Source organism: Trachypithecus francoisi, unplaced genomic scaffold (assembly GCF_009764315.1).
Source record: "Trachypithecus francoisi isolate TF-2019V2 unplaced genomic scaffold, Tfra_2.0 Lachesis_group2, whole genome shotgun sequence".
In the NCBI taxonomy this organism is placed as follows: Eukaryota; Metazoa; Chordata; class Mammalia; order Primates; family Cercopithecidae; genus Trachypithecus; species Trachypithecus francoisi.
The window spans coordinates 97,031,199-97,048,412 of record NW_022681465.1 but is presented as its reverse complement, the minus strand read 5'-3'; the positions used below and the strand labels follow the sequence as shown (position 1 = coordinate 97,048,412).

Sequence of the window (17,214 nt, the reverse complement as noted above, 5' to 3'; positions counted from 1 at the left end):
ATCCGCCCGTCTCGGCCTCCCAAAGTGCTGGGATTACAGGCTTGAGCCACCGCGCCCGGCCGACTTCTTCTTTTCCTAACTGGATACCCTTGATTTCTTTCTCTTGCCTGATTGCCCTAGCCAGAACTTCCAACACTATGTTGAATAGGAGTGGTGAGAGAGGGCATCCCTGTCTTGTGCCAGTTTTCAAAGGGAATTTTTCCAGTTTTTGCCCATTCAGTATGATATTAGCTGCGGGTTTGTCATAAATAGCTCTTATTATTTTGAGGTACGTTCCATCAATACCAAATTTATTGAGCGTTTTTAGCATAAAGGGCTGTTGAATTTTGTCAAAAGCTTTTTCTGCATCTATTGAGATAATTATGTGGTTCTTGTCTTTGGTTCTGTTTATATGCTGGATTACGTTTATTGATTTGCGAATGTTGAACCAGCCTTGCATCCCAGGGATGAAGCCCACTTGATCATGGTGGATAAGCTTTTTGATGTGCTGCTGAATCCGGTTTGCCAGTATTTTATTGAGGATTTTTGCATCGATGTTCATCAGGGATATTGGTCTAAAATTCTCTTTTTTTGTTGTGTCTCTGCCAGGCTTTGGTATCAGGATGATGTTGGCCTCATAAAAAGAGGGAGGACTCCCTCTTTTTCTATTGATTGAAATAGTTTCAGAAGGAATGGTACCAGCTCCTCCTTGTACCTCTGGTAGAATTCAGCTGTGAATCCATCTGGTCCTGGACTTTTTTTGGTGGGTAGGCTATTAATTGTTGCCTCAATTTCAGAGCCTGCTATTGGTCTATTCAGGGATTCAACTTCTTCCTGGTTAGTCTTGGGAGAGTGTAAGTGTCCAGGAAATTATCCATTTCTTCTAGATTTTCTAGTTGATTTGCGTAGAGGCATTTATAGTATTCTCTGATGGTTGTTTGTATTTCTGTGGGGTCGGTGGTGATATCCCCTTTATCATTTTTTATTGCGTCTATTTGATTCTTCTCTCTTTTCTTCTTTATTAGTCTAGCTAGCGGTCTGTCAATTTTGTTGATCTTTTCAAAAAACCAACTCCTGGATTCATTGATTTTTTGGAGGGTTTTTTGTGTCTCTATCTCCTTCAGTTCTGCTCTGATCTTAGTTATTTCTTGCCTTCTGCTAGCTTTTGAATGTGTTTGCTCTTGCCTCTCTAGTTCTTTTAATTGTGATGTTAGAGTGTCAATTTTAGATCTCTCCTGCTTTCTCTTGTGGGCATTTAGTGCTATAAATTTCCCTCTACACACTGCTTTAAATGTGTCCCAGAGATTCTGGTATGTTGTATCTTTGTTCTCATTGGTTTCAAAGAACATCTTTATTTCTGCCTTCATTTCGTTATGTACCCAGTAGTCATTCAGGAGCAGGTTGTTCAGTTTCCATGTAGTTGAGCGGTTTGGATTGAGTTTCTTAGTCCTGAGTTCTAGTTTGATTGCACTGTGGTCTGAGAGACAGTTTGTTATAATTTCAGTTCTTGTACATTTGCTGAGGAGTGCTTTACTTCCAATTATGTGGTCAATTTTGGAATAAGTGCGATGTGGTGCTGAGAAGAATGTATATTCTGTTGATTTGGGGTGGAGAGTTCTATAGATGTCTATTAGGTCCGCTTGGTGCAGAGATGAGTTCAATTCTGGATATCCTTGTTAACTTTCTGTCTCGTTGATCTGTCTAATGTTGACAGTGGAGTGTTGAAATCTCCCATTATTATTGTATGGGAGTCTAAGTCTCTTTGTAGGTCTCTAAGGACTTGCTTTATGAATCTGGGTGCTCCTGTATTGGGTGCATATATATTTAGGAGAGTTAGCTCTTCCTGTTGAATTGATCCCTTTACCATTATGTAATGGCCTTCTTTGTCTCTTTTGATCTTTGATGGTTTAAAGTCTGTTTTATCAGAGACTAGGATTGCAACCCCTGCTTTTTTTTGTTCTCCATTTGCTTGGTAGATCTTCCTCCATCCCTTTATTTTGAGCCTATGTATGTCTCTGCATGTGAGATGGGTCTCCTGAATACAGCAGACTGATGGGTCTTGACTCTTGATCCAGTTTGCCAGTCTGTGTCTTTTAATTGGAGCATTTAGTCCATTGACATTTAAGGTTAATATTGTTATGTGTGAACTTGATCCTGTCATTATGATAGTAACTGGTTATTTTGCTCGTTAGTTGATGCAGTTTCTTCCTAGCCTCAATGGTCTTTACATTTTGGCATGTTTTTGCAATGGCTGGTACTGGTTGTTCCTTTCCATGTTTAGGGCTTCCTTCAGGGTCTCTTGTAAGGCAGGCCTGGTGGTGACAAAATCTCTAAGCATTTGCTTATCTGTAAAGGATTTTATTTCTCCTTCACTGATGAAGCTTAGTTTGGCTGGATATGAAATTCTCGGTTGAAAATTCTTTTCTTTAAGAACGTTGAATATTGGCCCCACTCTCTTCTGGCTTGTAGAGTTTCTGCCGAGAGGTCTGCTGTTATTCTGATGGGCTTCCCTTTGTGGGTAACCCGACCTTTCTCTCTGGCTGCCCTTAAGATTTTTTCCTTCATTTCAACTTTGGTGAATCTGGCAATTATGTGTCTTGGAGTTGCTCTTCTGGAGGAGTATCTTTGTGGCGTTCTCTGTATTTCCTGAATTTGAATGTTGGCCTGCCCTACTAGGTTGGGGAAGTTCTCCTGGATGATATCCTGAAGAGTGTTTTCAACTTGGTTCCATTTTCCCCCTCACTTTCAGGCACCCCAATCAGACGTAGATTTGGTCTTTTTACATAATCCCATACTTCTTGCAGGCTTTGTTCATTTCTTTTTCTTCTTTTTTCTTTTGGTTTCTCTTCTCGCTTCATTTCATTCATTTGATCCTCAATCGCTGATACTCTTTCTTCCAGTTGATCGAGTCGGTTACCGAAGCTTGTGCATTTGTCACGTATTTCTCGTGTCATGGTTTTCATCTCTGTCATTCGTTTATGATCTTCTCTGCATTAATTAGTCTAGCTGTCAATTCTTCCACTTTTTTTTCAAGATTTTTAGTTTCTTTGCGCTGGGTACGTAATTCCTCCTTTAGCTCTGAGAGGTTTGATGGACTGAAGCCTTCTTCTCTCATCTCGTCAAAGTCATTCTCTGACCAGCTTTGATCCGTTGCTGGCGATGGGCTGCGCTCCTTTGCAGGGGGAGATGCGCTCTTATTTTTTGAATTTCCAGCTTTTCTGCCCTGCTTCTTCCCCATCTTTGTGGTTTTATCTGTCTCTGGACTTTGATGATGGTGACGTACTGATGGGGTTTTGGTATAGGTGTCCTTCCTGTTTGATAGTTTTCCGTCTGACAGTCAGAAGGACTGTCTGTTGGTCTGTTAGAGATTGCTTGAGGTCCACTCCAGACCCTGTTTGCCTGGGTATCAGCAGCAGAGGTTGCTGAAGACAGAATATTGCTGAACAGCGAGTGTACCTGTCTGATTCTTTCTTTGGAAGTTTCCTCTCAGGGGTGATGCCACCCTGTGAGGTATGGGGTATCAGACTGCCCCTAGTGGGGATGTCTCCCAGCTAGGCTACTCAGGGGTCAGGGACCCACCTGAGCAGGCAGTCTGTCCGTTCTCAGATCTCAACCTCCGCGTTAGGAGATCCACGGCTCTCCCCAAAGCTGTCAGACAGAGTCGTTCGGGTCTGCAGCGGCCCCGCTCTTTCCCCTAATGGACTGCAGCTGTGCGCTGTCCACAGAGGTAGAGTCTACAGAGACAGGCAGGCTTCCTTGAGCTGCTGTGAACTCCACCCAGTTCGAGCTTCCCAGCGGCTTTGTTTACCTACTTAAGCCTCAGCAATGGCGGGCGCCCCTCCCCCAGCCTCGCTGCTGCCTTGCGGATAGATCGCCGCAGACGGCTGTGTTAGCAGTGAGGGAGGCTCCGTGGGCGTGGGACCCTCCGGCCAGGTGTGGGATATATTCTCCTGGTGTGCCTGTTTCCTTAAAGCGCAGTATTGGGGTGGGAGTTACCCGATTTTCCAGGTGTTGTGTGTCTCAGTTCCCCTGGCTAGGAAAAGGGATTTCCTTCCCCCTTGCGCTTCCAGGTGAGGCGATGCCTCGCCCTGCTTCAGCTCACGCTGGTCAGGCTGCAGCAGCTGCCCCGCACCGATTGTCCGGCACTCCCTAGAGAGATGACCCCAGTACCTCAGTTGAAAATGCAGAAATCACCAGTCTTCTGTGTCGCTCGCGCTGGGAGTTGGAGACTGGAGCTGTTCCTATTCGGCCATCTTGCTCCGCCCCTCTTTCCCAAGCCTTAATTTCATTAAGATTAGAGAATAGGCCAGGTGTGGTGGATCATGCCTGTAATCTCAGCACTTTGGGAGACCAAGGTGGGAGGATTTCCTGAGCCCAGGAGTTGGAGACCATCCTGGGCAACATAGTGAGACCTTGTCCATACAAAAAATAAAAAATTAGTTGGGTACAGTGGTACATGCCTGTAGTCTCAGCTACTGAGGAGATTGAGGTGGGAGGATCCTTGAGCTCAAGAGGTGGAGGCTACAGTGAGCTATGATCACACCACTGTAGAGTAAGAACCTATCTTAGAAAAAAGAAAGAAAAAAGATTAGAGAATACTCTTTTCTTGGTGAATGTTCTATGTATACTTGGAAAGTAATGTTTTCTTCTGTTATTGGCTATATAGTGTTCTCTAGATATCTATGAGATCAACTTGGTTGAGAATGTTGTTCAATCTTTTATATTCTTTCTGATTTTTTTCTACCCTCATTCTATCAATTATTGAGAGTGGTGTGTTAAAATCTCCAGCTATTATACGGCTTTGCTTTCATTTTTAAGATTTTGCTTCATGTATTTGAATCTTTTTTATTAGGTGCGTATACCTTTGAGATTGTTTTGCCATAGTATAGGAGAAGTGTCTGAAATAATTTACAGACTTAATAATTACCATCTACATAATTTCATGCATAGTGAATTAATCCTAAATTCATACTAAGCGTTAACTTAAGGTAATTGGTTAATATGACCTTTCATTTAGAAAATCATTTTAATTCCTTTCTGGAATTAACAACTGTATTAGGCAGGGTTCTCTTTTTTTTTTTTTTTTGAGACGGAGCTTCCCTCTGTGGCCCAGGCTGGAGTGCAGTGGCCGGATCTCAGCTCACTGCAAGCTCCGCCTCCCGGGTTTACGCCATTCTCCTGCCTCAGCCTCCTGAGTAGCTGGAACTACAGGCGCCCGCCACCTCGCCCGGCTAGTGTTTTTTGGTTTTTTTTTTTTTTTGTATTTTTTAGTAGAGATGGGGTTTCACTGAGTTAGCCAAGATGGTCTCGATCTCCTGACCTCGTGATCCGCCCGTCTCGGCCTCCCAAATTCTGGGATTACAGGCTTGAGCCACCGCGCCCGGCCTTAGTCAGGGTACTCTAGAGGGACAGAACTGATGGAATATATATAAAGGGGAGTTTATTAAGTATTAGCTCACACAATCACAGGGTCCCACAATAGGCCATCTATAGGCTGAGGAGCAAAGAGAGCCAGTCTGAGTTTCAAAATTGAAGAGCTTGGAGTCAAATGTTCGAGGGCAGGAAGCATCCAGCATGGGAGAAAGATGTAGGCTGGGACGCTAGGCCAGTCTCTCTTTTCACATTTTTCTGCCTGCTTATATTCTAGCCTAGCTAGCAGCTGATTAGATTGTGCCCACCCAGATTAAGGGTGGGTCTGCCTTTCCCAGCCCACTAACTCAAATGTTAGTCTCCTCTGGTAATACCCTCACAGACACACCCAGGATCTGTACTTTGTATCCTTCAATCCAATCAAATTGACACTCAGTATTAACCATCACAACAGCCTTACCTTTTTTTCCTCAGTTTCGCTGACATATAATTGACAAATAAAAATTGTATATAGTTAAGGTGTATAATGTAATGTTTTGATATACATATATACTGTGAAATGATTACCATAATTAAGCTAATTAATGTATCCATCACCTCTCATAGTTACCTTTTTTCTGTGTATGATGAGAATACCTAAGATCTACTCTCAACAAATTTAAAATATACTATACATTATTCTTAACTATACTATATTAGATCTCTAGAACTGATCCCTCTTATAACTCAAAGCTTGTACCCTGTGAGCAACATCTCCCTATTTCCACCCAATCCCTGATAAACACCCTTCTCTCTGTGAGATTCCACATATAAGTGAGATCATATAGTATTTGTATCTGACTTATTTCTCTTAGTATGATGTGCCCCAGCATTTCTTTATTTCTTTCTCATTTAAGATGGAATATTTCATTCTATATATCTGTATAAAACAATTTTCTTATCCATTCATCTGTTGACAGACACTTGGGTTATTTCCATATCTTGACTATTGTGAATAATGCTTCAATGAATATGGGAGTGTAGGTATCTCTTCAAGATAGTGATTTCATTTCCTTTGGATATATACCCAGAAGTGGGATTGCTGGATCATATGGTTATTCTATTTTTAATTTTTGGAGAAGCCTGCATACTGTTTTCCATAATGGCACTGCTAGTTTACATTCCTACCAATAATGTATATAAGAGTTTTCTTTTCTCCACATCCTTACCTATACTTATTATCTTGTGACTTTTTTGTACTAGCCATCCTAATATGTGTGAGGTAATATCTCATGGTGGTTTTTATTTGCATTTCCCTTATGATTAGTGATTTTGTACACCTTTTCATATACCTGTTGGCCATTTGTGTCTCTTCTTTGGGAAAAAAATGTCTATTCACATTCTTTACCTATTTTTTAATTAGTTGTTTTATTTAAACTAGTGAGTTGTATGAGTTCCTTATATGTTTTGGGTATTTTCTCCTATTCTGTGGATTGCCTTTTCATTTTATTGATCGTTTCCTTTGCTGTGCAGAAACTTTTTAGTTTGACATAGCCCTGCTTGTTTATTTTGGCATTTGTTGTCTGTGCTTTTGGTGTCATATCCAAGAAATCATTGCCAAGACCATTGTGCTGGAGCTTTGCCCTTATGTTTTCTTCTAGTAGTCTTATGTTGAATTCTTTAATCCCATTTCAGTTGATTTTTGTGTATGGTATAAACATCCAATTTCTTTTTCTTTCTTTCTTTTTTTTTTTTTTTGTTTTGCATGTGAACATCTATTTTCCCCAACAGCACTTATTGAAGAGACTATCCTCTTCTTACTCTATTTTCTTGGTACCTTTGTCAAAGATTAGTTGACTATATATGCATGGGCTTATTTTTAGGCTTAATAAATTTGTTCCATTGCTCTACTTATCTGTTTTAATAAAATACTATACTGTTCTGATTGCTACTGGTTAGTAATATAGTTCAAAATCAGCAAGTGTGATGCCTTTAGCTTTGTTGTTCTTGTTTAAGATTGCTGTGGCTATCTGGAGTCTTTTTAGTTTCATATTAATTTTAGGATGTTTTTTCTATTTTTATGAAAAATATCATTGGAATTTTGATAGAGATTGCATTGAATCCATAGATCACTTTGGGAAGTATGGACATTTTGACAATATTGATCTTTCCAATCCGTGAACACATGACATCTTTCCATTATTTGTGTGTTCTTCAATTTTTTTATCAGTGTTATACCTATTTTTGATGCTATTATAAATAAGATTGTTTTCTTAATTTCTGTCTTATGTAATTCATTGTTAGCCTATAGAAATGGACTGATTTTTGTTTGTTGATTTTAGTATCTGTATTTACTGAATTTTGGTATTAGTTCTAACAGCTTTTGGTGGAGCCTGTAGGGTTTTCTATGTATAAGAATATGTTGTCAGCAAACAGAGACAATTTTTCTTCTTCCATTCCGTCTTGCATGCCTTTTATTTCTTTTTCTTGCTTACTTGCTCAGACTAAGACTTCAGTACTATGTTGAATGGAAGTAGTGAGAATGGGCATTGTTACCTTGTTCCTGATCTTAGAGGAAAAAATGTCAGCCTTTCATCACTGAGTACAATGTTAGCTGTGGGCTTGTCATATAGGACATTTATTGTGTTGAGGTATATTCTTTCTATCCTTAATTTTTATAATGAAAAAATATTGAATTTTGTCAGATGCTATTTTTGCATCTATTGTGATGATCGTTTGGATTTTCTCCTTCGTTTCATTAACATGGTGTATTACAGTGCCTGATTTGTGTATGTTGAATCGTCCTTGCATCCTCAGGATAAACCCTACTTGATCATGTTGAATGATCCTTTTAATTTGCTATTTAATTTAATTTGCTAGTATTTTGTCAAAAACTTTTACATCCATGTTCATCAGGGATATTGGCCTGTAATTTTCTTTTCTGTAAGTATCATTGTCCGGCTTGTTATCAGGGTAATGCTGCCCTCATAAAATGCATTTGGAGTATTCCCTTCTCTGCAATGTTTTTGAAAGAGTGTGAGAAAAATTGGTATTAATTCTTCTTTGAATGTTTGGTATAATTCACTGGTGAAGTATAATATTGCACTTTTATTTGATGAGAGGTTTTTTTTTTTTTTTTTAGTGTTTCAACCTCTCTTCTTATTATTGTTCTGCTCAGATTTTCTATTCAGACTTCATGATTCAGTCTTTGTTGTATGTCTCTAGAACTTTATTCATTTCTTCTAGTTTAAATTGTTGACATATAAGTGTCCATAGTAGTCTCATGGTCCTTTGCATTTCTGTGGTGTCCGTTGTAATGTCTCCTCTTTCATTTCTGATTTTTATTTGAGGTTTTTCTCTTTCTCTCTTAGTGTAGCTAAAGATAGTTCAATTTTGTTTATCTTCAAAAAAACCAACTCAGTTTTGTTTATCTTTTCAATTCGTTTTCTTTTCTCTATTTATTTCTGCCCTGAGCTTTGTTATTTTGTTCCTTCTTCTAACTTTGGGGTTAGTTTATTCTTCCTTTTCTAGTTCCTTGAGATGTAAAGTTAAGTTGTTTGTTTGAAATCTTTCTCCTTTTTTCATGTTAGACATTTATTGCTATAAGCTTTTCTCCTTGAAGTGCGTTTGCAGCATCTCATAAGTTTTGGAATGTTGTGTTTCTGTTTTTACTTGTCATGAGGTTTTTTGTTTGTTTGTTTTGGTTTTGTTTTTTGTTGTTGTTGTTTGTTTGTTTTTGAGACAGAATCTCATTTAGTCATCCAGGCTGGAGGGCAGTGGTGCAATCTTGGCTGACTGCAACCTCTGCTTCCCAGGGTCACGTGATTCTCCTGCCTCAGCCTACCGAGTACCTGGGATTACAGCTGTGTAGCACCATGACTGGCTAACTTTTTACAGTTTTAGTAGAGACTAGGTTTCAACATGTTGACCTGGCTGGTCTCAAACTCCTGACCTCAAGGGATCCACCTACCTCGGCCTCCCAAAGTGCTGGGATTACAGGTGTGAGCCACCACACCCAGCTGCTTGTCATAAGATACTTTTAAATTTACTTTTTTATTTCTTCTTTGGCCCATTGATTGTTCAGGAGCATGTTCTTTAATTTCCACATATTTGTGAATTTTTCCATTTCCTTTTTGTAACTGATTTCTAGTTTTATACCATTGTGGTCAGAAAAATGCTTGATATGATTTCAATCTTAAATTTGTTAAGACTTGTTTTGTAGCCTAACATATATGTCTCCTGGAAAATTTTCTGTGTGGGCTTGAAAAAACAGTATATTTTGATGCTTCTGGATGGAATTTTTTGTATGTCTATTAATTCTATTTGCTTTAAAGTATAATTCAGGTGCATCTTTTTCTTATTGGGATCCTGTCTGGATGATCTATCCATTGTTGAAAGTAGACTACTGAAGTATCTTCCTATTGAATTGTTGTCTATTTCTCTCATTGTATTTTAATATTGCATTATATATTTAGGTACTCCAATGTTGGGTGCATATTTAGAATGGTAAATTGTACTGAATTTATGAATTGACTCCTTTATCATTATATAGTGACTTTGTCTCTTGTTACAGTTTTTGACTAATAGCCTATTTTGCCTGATAAAAGTATAGCTCTCCCAGCTCTGTTTTGGTTTCTGTTTCCATGGAATATATTTTCCCATCACTTCACTTTTAGTCTATGTGTGTTATTAATCTGAAGTGAGTCACTTGTAGGCAATATAGAGTTGTCTTGTTTTTTTAAAAAAAAATTCATTTTGTTTTTCATTATAGAATTTAATCCATTTACATTTAAAGTAATTATGTTTCAATAATTACTATTTATATCTTGTCAATTGTTTCTGGCAGTTTTATAGACTTTTTTGTTTCTTTATTTTCCTCTGGCTGTCTTCCTTTGTAATTTGATTATTTTCTGTAGTAGTGTGCTTTGATTTCATATATATATATATAGCAGATATATATATATCTGCTATAAGTATTTTCCTTTGTGATTACAATGAGGCTTATATAAAAATCTATAGTTACAATAGTCTGTTTTAAGCTGTTAACAATTTACCTTCAATCATATACAAAAATTTGACACTTTTACTCTTCTATTTTGTATTTTTGATGTTATAGTCTTATCTTTTTATATTGTAGTCCATTCACAAATTAGTGTAGCTATCAGCCTCTTCTGGCCTGCAGGGATTCTGCTGAGAAATCTGCTGATAGACCTATGGCATTCCCTTGTATGTTATGAATCTTTTTTCTCTTGCCTTCAAAATTCTTTGTCCTTAATTTTTGACAGTTTAATTATAATGTGTATGTGAAGTCTTCATTGGGTTGAGCCTTATTAGAGATCTTTGAGCTTCATGTATTTGAATGTCCATATTGCTCTCTAGATTTGGGGAGTTTTCAGCCATTATTTCTTTAAATAAGCCTATTCTACTTTCTTTTCCATGTAAGATTCCTATAATGTGAAAATGTAGTTATCTTGGTGATGTCCCATAAATCCTTTTTATTCTTTTTCCTCTGACTGGAGATTTTTAAATGACCCCTCTTCAAGTTCATAGATTCTTTCCTCTGCTGGATCAAGTCTGCTGTTGATGCTCTCTATTGCATTTTTTCATTTTATTCATTGTTTTCTTCATCTCCAGAATCTGTTTTGATTAATGATTTCTGTCTCTTTATTGAACTTCTCACTTTGTTCATGTATTGTTTTTTCTGATTTCATTAAGTTGTGTGTGTTCTCTTATAGTTCCCTCACCTTCCTTAAAACAATTATTTTGAATTGTTTTTCATGCCATTCATTGATCTCCATGTCTTTGGGGTTGGTTATTGGAATATTACTATGTTTCTTGGTGGTATCATGTTTTCTTGATTTTTCTTCTGGTTCCTTGAAGTATTGTGTTGCTGTCTTTGCATTTGGAGAATGCAGTCTTTACTGATTGGCTGCCAGAGAAAAATGTCTTCACCATACAGCCCAGTTAAAGATTCTGAGGCTCTCTCAGACCTTTTCTATGGATGTGCCTACTCCACACCTCTTATTCTGTCTTGGGGAGGAATTCTTAAGAATGTATCCATCCCTCTCTGGATTCCACACAGCTGAACCAGGTGCTGAGAGCCTCCTGTTTGTTTTTTCTAGGGTGGTTTCCTAAATACTCAAGTCGTGACTTCTCCCAATCCTGCAAAGTTGTGGTGGCTCTCTGCATAAAATGCTTACACTTTCATCCATGGGAGCATGCTTGGGCAGCTGGCATATAGCAGTTGGGAGAGGATGGGGCATGCAGAGTTTTTGACACAACTGTTGGCTCGTTGTGGGGTGACCCATAGGCAAAACATCTCAAATGGCTCATGAGTTGGCTTCCCAACAGAGTCCGTGGAGTGGTTACTTGGGCCTATGGCCTCTCGTCTCTACTCCCAGGCTCTTCCAACCACTTAGCCATGCTGATCACCTCAGTATTCTGAATGAGGCAAGGAAACAGTAGGACTCTTAGGCAGTGTCCCATACAGCTAGGGGAGCTTGGTGCTTACTCTCTGTACTCTCACTTTCACCTGTGGGAGAATCACAGGCTGGGGAGGGTGGCAGGGAGTCTCTCTTTTCACTGAGCTGTGCTGCCTTGAGGGAGGTGTGATACAGGTGAAGTGAAACTGGTCTTAAACCTCTTCAATTTGTCTGTTTGGGGATTTTTTTTTCTCCAATGGCGTGCTGGAACTTTTCTGCTGGAGTCCCATAAAAGTACACTTGTCTATAAGTAGCTGTCAAAATTGATCCTTTTGCAGGAAGATGACAATAGAAAGCTCCTCTTGCACCATCTTGCTGATGTCACTCTAGTACCTTTTCTGAAAGCTCATTATATCAGAAGAAGCTGAACGCATCTTCAGCAGTAAACAAGAAACTTATTCCCATTTTCATCACATAGTATAGTGGGTTAAGGATTATAACCATAGTATTTATATGTCCTGCCTATCAAATATTACCTTACATAATTAATGGTAAAATTGAATAAACAGAAGACTCAGCTTCTCTTTTAAAAGCCTAATGCATAAAATGCTATATTAAATTCCAAAGCATTACGATAAAAAAATGAGAGAAGAACTGTATTAGGTAATAATGAAGAAATTTCTGTTAAGATTCATGGACATTTAGAGTAATTTAGTTCATAAGAATCATATAAAAATAAATATAAGTAGTTTTGTTATCAGTTTGGGAAGAAATTATTTTATTTATTACTTGTTATTTCTATGCTCAGTATGGCAAAATTAATCATTAATCATTAACCTAAGGCTAAAAATCACATTATAAGTTAGATAGAAGCTCTATAGCCTAGAAACATTGAAAATGGAAGAAAACATAGACTCAGGCCAGAGGTTGTAAGTTGGCAATTTAGGGACCAGTTTTTATCTGCATACATATTTTAGCCTCCCACAGTATGTTTTTTTTAACTAAACTTTGGATCAGTTGCTACATTTAAAAACAAGAAGAGTTTAGATGGGAAAAAAACTTAAGTTTTCATCTCTTCTTGAAAAAACAGACTGACAATATTGGACTATCTTCTTGCATAACAACATTCAACTGTACGGTTGAACAATATTCAACTGTAGCAGTGATCTCCTTTATTGGAATATGCTCTCTCTAATTTATCATTGACTCTACCACCCAGTCTATTTTTTTTTCTTTACTTACCGTCAACCTGCAGAAACATGATTTCTAAGAACTTCACTGAGATGCAGGCACGTCATTTCATCTTTCTGCTTTATTTCCTTTATTAGAAGTAGTCTTTATTTCAAAGAGAAATTTTAGCAGCATAATTAGATATGGTCAAAGTGATGAAATAAAGGTACAAAAGAAAATGTTTTAAGTCATGATTAAGTCAATAATTACATTTTTGCAAAATAGTAGCTTTATCATGTGCTGCTTTTAATACAATAACTCCACATTTATTGCTATTTTTCCAATATACTGTAGTTACGATATGTACTCTGTTTTTAAAATTTCTATTACTTAAGCCTATTTTTAACTTCAGCCTTAACACAAATTTCAATGACAAAATGAAAATGTTCAAGTTACTATATGTATTTATTCACAAAGAAAATTCGTGTTTTAATTATTCAAATGTAATACTATATTTTATATTTATCTTTGATTAATTTGATAAGAATTATTCAAATTTAAAATTATAGTTAATTTTAGTTTTGATTTGCTAATCATAAAAATTTATATCCATGCTAAATCCAGGTTCACAGACTATGATATGTTTAAGGCAGGTACAAATTTAGTTTTATTTTATTTTATAACTACCACATCCTTGCTTGATGTAGTAGAGTTTTTGTATCAGCTTCAGTAACATATGTAGCAGAAACTTCTATTTGTTAAACAAGGTTCTTTTTGCAAGCATCCTTAAAGTTTATTTTCTTAGGTTTTTTAAAAAAATTGTTTTTCTTGGCCGGTACAGTGGCTCACGCCTGTATAATTCCAGCACTTTGGGAGGCTGAAGCAGGTGGATCACCTGACGTTAGGAGTTCAAGGTCAGCCTGACTAATATGGTGAAACCCTGTCTCTACTAAAAATACAAAAATTAGATGGGCATAGTGGCAGGCGCCTGTAATCCCAGCTACTCAGGAGGCTGAGGCAGGAGAATCTCTTGAATTCAGGAGGCAGAGGTTGCAGTGAGCCGAGATGGCGCCATTGCACTCCAGGCTGGGCGACAGAGTGAGACTCCATCTCAAAAAAAATTGTTTTTCTTTCATTTATTTTTTTAAAAAACATTCAATTACCTTCACTATAATCCCTTTTTACCTAAATTATAAATATATAATGGAACATAGAAATATAAAATACATTATAAATATATAATTATATTATAAATATATAATGGAAATACCTGAAACTTTTAAACCTGGAAACTGCTGGTTAAGTCCCCTTTAAGTTGCACAACCAATTAAAGGTGAAATTTTAGAAAAGGAGGAAAGAAACCTACACAATCAGGCATGTAAGCAGGGAATGATGTCTACGTGAATTATAAATTTGCTATGGATAATACTGAATCACTGTTCATTAGGACAACCACTCCACTTATTTATCTTCTACTATATTTGTCCAGGTGGGGTAAAACCTTGTGCATTAAACTGCTTGGCTGAAGGTTATAATTTCTACACTGAACGTGCTCCTGCAGTGATCGATGGGACCCAGTGCAATGCGGATTCACTGGATATCTGCATCAATGGAGAATGCAAGGTTGCTCAGATTTTACTCCTTTCTGTTGGGGTTTTTGAGACTTTAGTCTTTTTCTCATTAACTCCTATTTAATACTATGTTTAATTTTGTTAAAAAAAAGAGTGCCACATTTTAGAGAAATTCAATTCCCATTAAGAATAATAAAATATATAAAGGTAAAATGACCCATTCATATTCAAGCACCATACAAATGTGCTTTATTCTGGTATTCTAGTTATTTTTACAGTGATTGCCAGAAATATGAAAATATTTTGTATTTTAATTTCCGTTATTCTTCTGTTCTGTTTACAAACAAAATGATAGAAAAAGAGAGAGAATGAGGATTCAGCTCTTATTCATATGCCTACCATATGTTCTTTTGGAAGATTATTTGATAAATTTCATAGCATAAATTTTCCTCGAGGTGTGAAACAGTAATGCTCCTCCTACTTTATCTCCTTTTGAAGCATTTACAGTGGTTTTCATTGTGGAGTTAATCTTTATCTTATTAAAGCATTTGCTTTAGGGAATTAGTCAGACTAGTTGGGAATTGTAGGAGCAAATCCATGCTACTTTCCTAGATCTGTGTATGATTGTGTCATAATAAGAAAAGCCACAAAAACCACTATTTTCATAAATTTTTTTACTTGTCTGTTTTTGTTTTACTTTAAAGAGAAGCACAAATTAAGTGCTTCAAACTGAGAAAGATGAGATAAAAAGCACCATTTTACATAGTCTCATAATTTCTTGGAAAAGTTGCTATCCTTCTGGCTACTTGTCTACAAATATATCTGATAATGATTCAGTTTGTGTATGATATTTGTGTGTGTTTATGTATCTGTGGGCAAGGGGTACTTTATTTTCTTGAAGAAAAAGTCATTTTTGTGGCAGTATCCAAGTTTTTCAAATAACAAAGACCCAAGTATGGTTTTTATTCATGGATTACCTTATTTTTATTTTCTTTACTGGAAAAACAAGCAAATAAATAAGTTATATGTATTTGATTGGTTATGATTCCAAGAATTTCTCTCTTGACACACTGAATATTCCTCTGTGTTTTCAGCACGTAGGTTGTGATAATATTTTGGGATCTGACGCTAGGGAAGATAGATGTCGAGTCTGTGGAGGGGACGGAAGCACATGTGATGCCATTGAAGGGTTCTTCAATGATTCACTGCCCAGGGGAGGTGAGTATGTAGAGAGAACTCTTCCTCACACCTCTGGTGTACTTGGAGGAGCCAAAACCCTTGGTTTCCTCTACCCCCTTTTTTCAGATTTCTTTATTTAGGGAGACAATGTTTTCTTCCCCAAATTGCTTTCAGTCATTTTAGTGTCAAACGTGGCTTCATGTAAGATATTTTAAGGAAATATTCTCCCTACTTAACTTCATTTAGCCATGTTTCTTTAAGGTGTACTTTCTCACAGAGCATTGATATGAGGGGCATGTGCTGAGGAAGAAAAGGAACCATTATTATACGTGTTGAGGCTTTTAAAATATCTTGAGATGATTTTAGAGAAAAAGACTGTTAAATACTGTTTCTCTAAAATGTGTTCATGAACCCAAAGGGTAATTTGCCCATATTTCATAACTCATAAAATGCAAAGTCAAAGAAAGAATGGAATAATAAGGAAACTATTAGTATTGAATGGTTACCAAATTCTCATTTCCTGACCAAGGCTGCTTAATACTGGCTGTCTTCTGTGTTCCAGGCTACATGGAAGTGGTGCAGATACCAAGAGGCTCTGTTCACATCGAAGTCAGAGAAGTTGCCATGTCAAAGAACTATATTGGTATGTTAGACTGGTATGTTAGTTTGCTAGATTTTAGTTAATGAGGAAAAATAGCACCGTATCATGAAGGAAAATGCATGCTGCTTTGAGGTAGACCACTTTCATGCTAAAAATGAAGTAAGCTCCAAGTTTTATAGGACCAGATGTACAATGCTAAAGAGAAAAATTACAATTTATAGCTTACTCTTCACTGGGTTATTTTATATGTAAAAAAAAAAAAATCAGGCCAGGCGTGGTGGCTCATGCCTGTAATCCCAGCACTTTGGGAGGCCGAGGCGGGTGGATCACGAGGTCAGGAGAGCGAGACCATCCTAGCTAACACGGTGAAACCCCGTCTCTACTAAAAATACAAAAAAATTAGCCGAGCGTGGTGGCAGGCGCCTGTAGTCCCAGCTACTTGGGGGGCTGAGGCAGGAGAATGGCGTGAACCCGGGAGGCGCAGCTTGCAGTGAGCCGAGATCGCGCCACTGCACTCCAGCCTGGGCGACTAAGCGAGACTCTGTCTCAAAAAAGTAAGTAAAATAAAATAAACCACTATCTCAAAGAGATATCCACACTCACATGATCATTACAGCATTATTCACAATAGCTAAGATATGGAAGCAACATAAATATCTGTCAACAGATGAATGGATACAAAAACTTGTTTTATCTGTATGCAATAGAATATTATTCAGCCTTAAAAAAAACAAGGAAACTTTTCATTTGCAACAGTATGGATGAACCTGGAGGACATCATGCTAAGCTAAATAAGCCAGACACAGAAAGGCAAATACTGCATGATCTCACTTACATGTGGATTCTAAAAAGGTCAAACAGAGAGTGTAAGGGTATTTACGAGGGGGCAGGGAGGAGGTGGAATGGGAAGATGTTGGTCAAAGAGTACAAACTTTCAGTTATA

The 17,214-nt window shown here is 37.5% G+C and overlaps 1 protein-coding gene across 2 annotated transcripts in view; it reads left to right on the top strand.

The window, feature by feature from the left end:
* ADAMTS6 (ADAM metallopeptidase with thrombospondin type 1 motif 6) overlaps positions 1-17,214 on the top strand; it is a 346,891-nt gene that overhangs the window by 260,551 nt on the left and 69,126 nt on the right. For both annotated transcript variants that reach the window (XM_033179691.1, XM_033179690.1), the window contains 3 exons: positions 14,410-14,543; positions 15,586-15,709; positions 16,233-16,313. In XM_033179691.1, coding sequence (XP_033035582.1) covers positions 14,410-14,543; positions 15,586-15,709; positions 16,233-16,313 — 339 coding nt within the window. The remainder of the gene's footprint in view (positions 1-14,409; positions 14,544-15,585; positions 15,710-16,232; positions 16,314-17,214) is intronic.